The sequence below is a fragment of the Trichinella spiralis genome, assembly GCF_000181795.1.
Source record: "Trichinella spiralis strain ISS 195 chromosome Unknown Scfld5938, whole genome shotgun sequence".
Classification (NCBI taxonomy): Eukaryota; Metazoa; Nematoda; class Enoplea; order Trichinellida; family Trichinellidae; genus Trichinella; species Trichinella spiralis.
This window is the reverse complement of record NW_003532877.1, coordinates 1-801: the sequence shown is the minus strand read 5'-3', so window position 1 is coordinate 801 and position 801 is coordinate 1. Positions and strand designations below refer to the sequence as shown.

Below are 801 nucleotides of genomic sequence, written 5' to 3'. Positions count from 1 at the left end.
CCCGAGAACTACCCCCCAGGCCGTGGACATTTTGAAGAAGCGTTTTCGGTCGACCGAGACAAGTGATACGCGAGCATTTGGCTGCCCTATGGAGGGAGCCAGCGTGCCGCGAGATGTCGGCGCGGGGCATCCAGTCCCTGGTGGACGAAGTGACTAAACATCTGCGTTGTCTCACTGCTCTGGATAGAGATCCATTCGCCGGCCGTCTCCCCGCAAGCGAGGTCCTGATGCCGATGTTGCTGGACAAATTTCCCCCGGCGTTGATAAGGGCCTGGGACACCAACATCGGACCGGATGCAGCCGAAGAAGAGGACAACCTGCAGAAGCTTTTGGAATTCGCTCAGTGGCAGGCGAATCTGCTCGCCAAGTCGAATGGAGAAGAAGCGAAACCACCTGCAGTGAAGTCGGAACAACGGACGCCCTCGTCGAAACCGTCGCGTCCTGAACAGAGATATGGGGATCGCATCAGATCAACTGCGGCGGCGTTGGCAGTGGTCGCCGCCAAGGGCTGCCCGTTCTGTGGTGGGGAGCATAAGGCGGAAGAGTGTGAGAAGTTCCTGAAGGCGGACCTGTCCAGGAGGAAAGACATGGCGCGAACCAAGGAAGTCTGCTTTCGATGTCTGGAGACCGGGCATATGGCGAATGGATGCCGAGGAGGTCTGACCTTGTGGCTGTGGACTGATGGTATCCAGGCGCATCTGCGGCTCCTTCATCCGCTTCTCGATGATGGGGAATCGACAGTGTCTTCAGAAGTCTGACCGCACACCCACCTAAGTGTCTTTTTGGTCGGGGCGAAGCACC

General features: G+C 58.2%; 1 protein-coding gene across 1 annotated transcript; it reads left to right on the top strand.

Annotated features, from left to right (window-relative positions):
- Positions 1–113: 113 nt before the first annotated feature.
- On the top strand, positions 114–546 carry Tsp_15472 (conserved hypothetical protein; the record flags this gene model as incomplete). The annotated part of the gene is made up of 1 exon (XM_003366479.1): positions 114–546. A coding segment is annotated over exon 1 (433 nt), but the record flags the coding sequence as incomplete, so codon positions are not given.
- Positions 547–801: the final 255 nt, after the last annotated feature.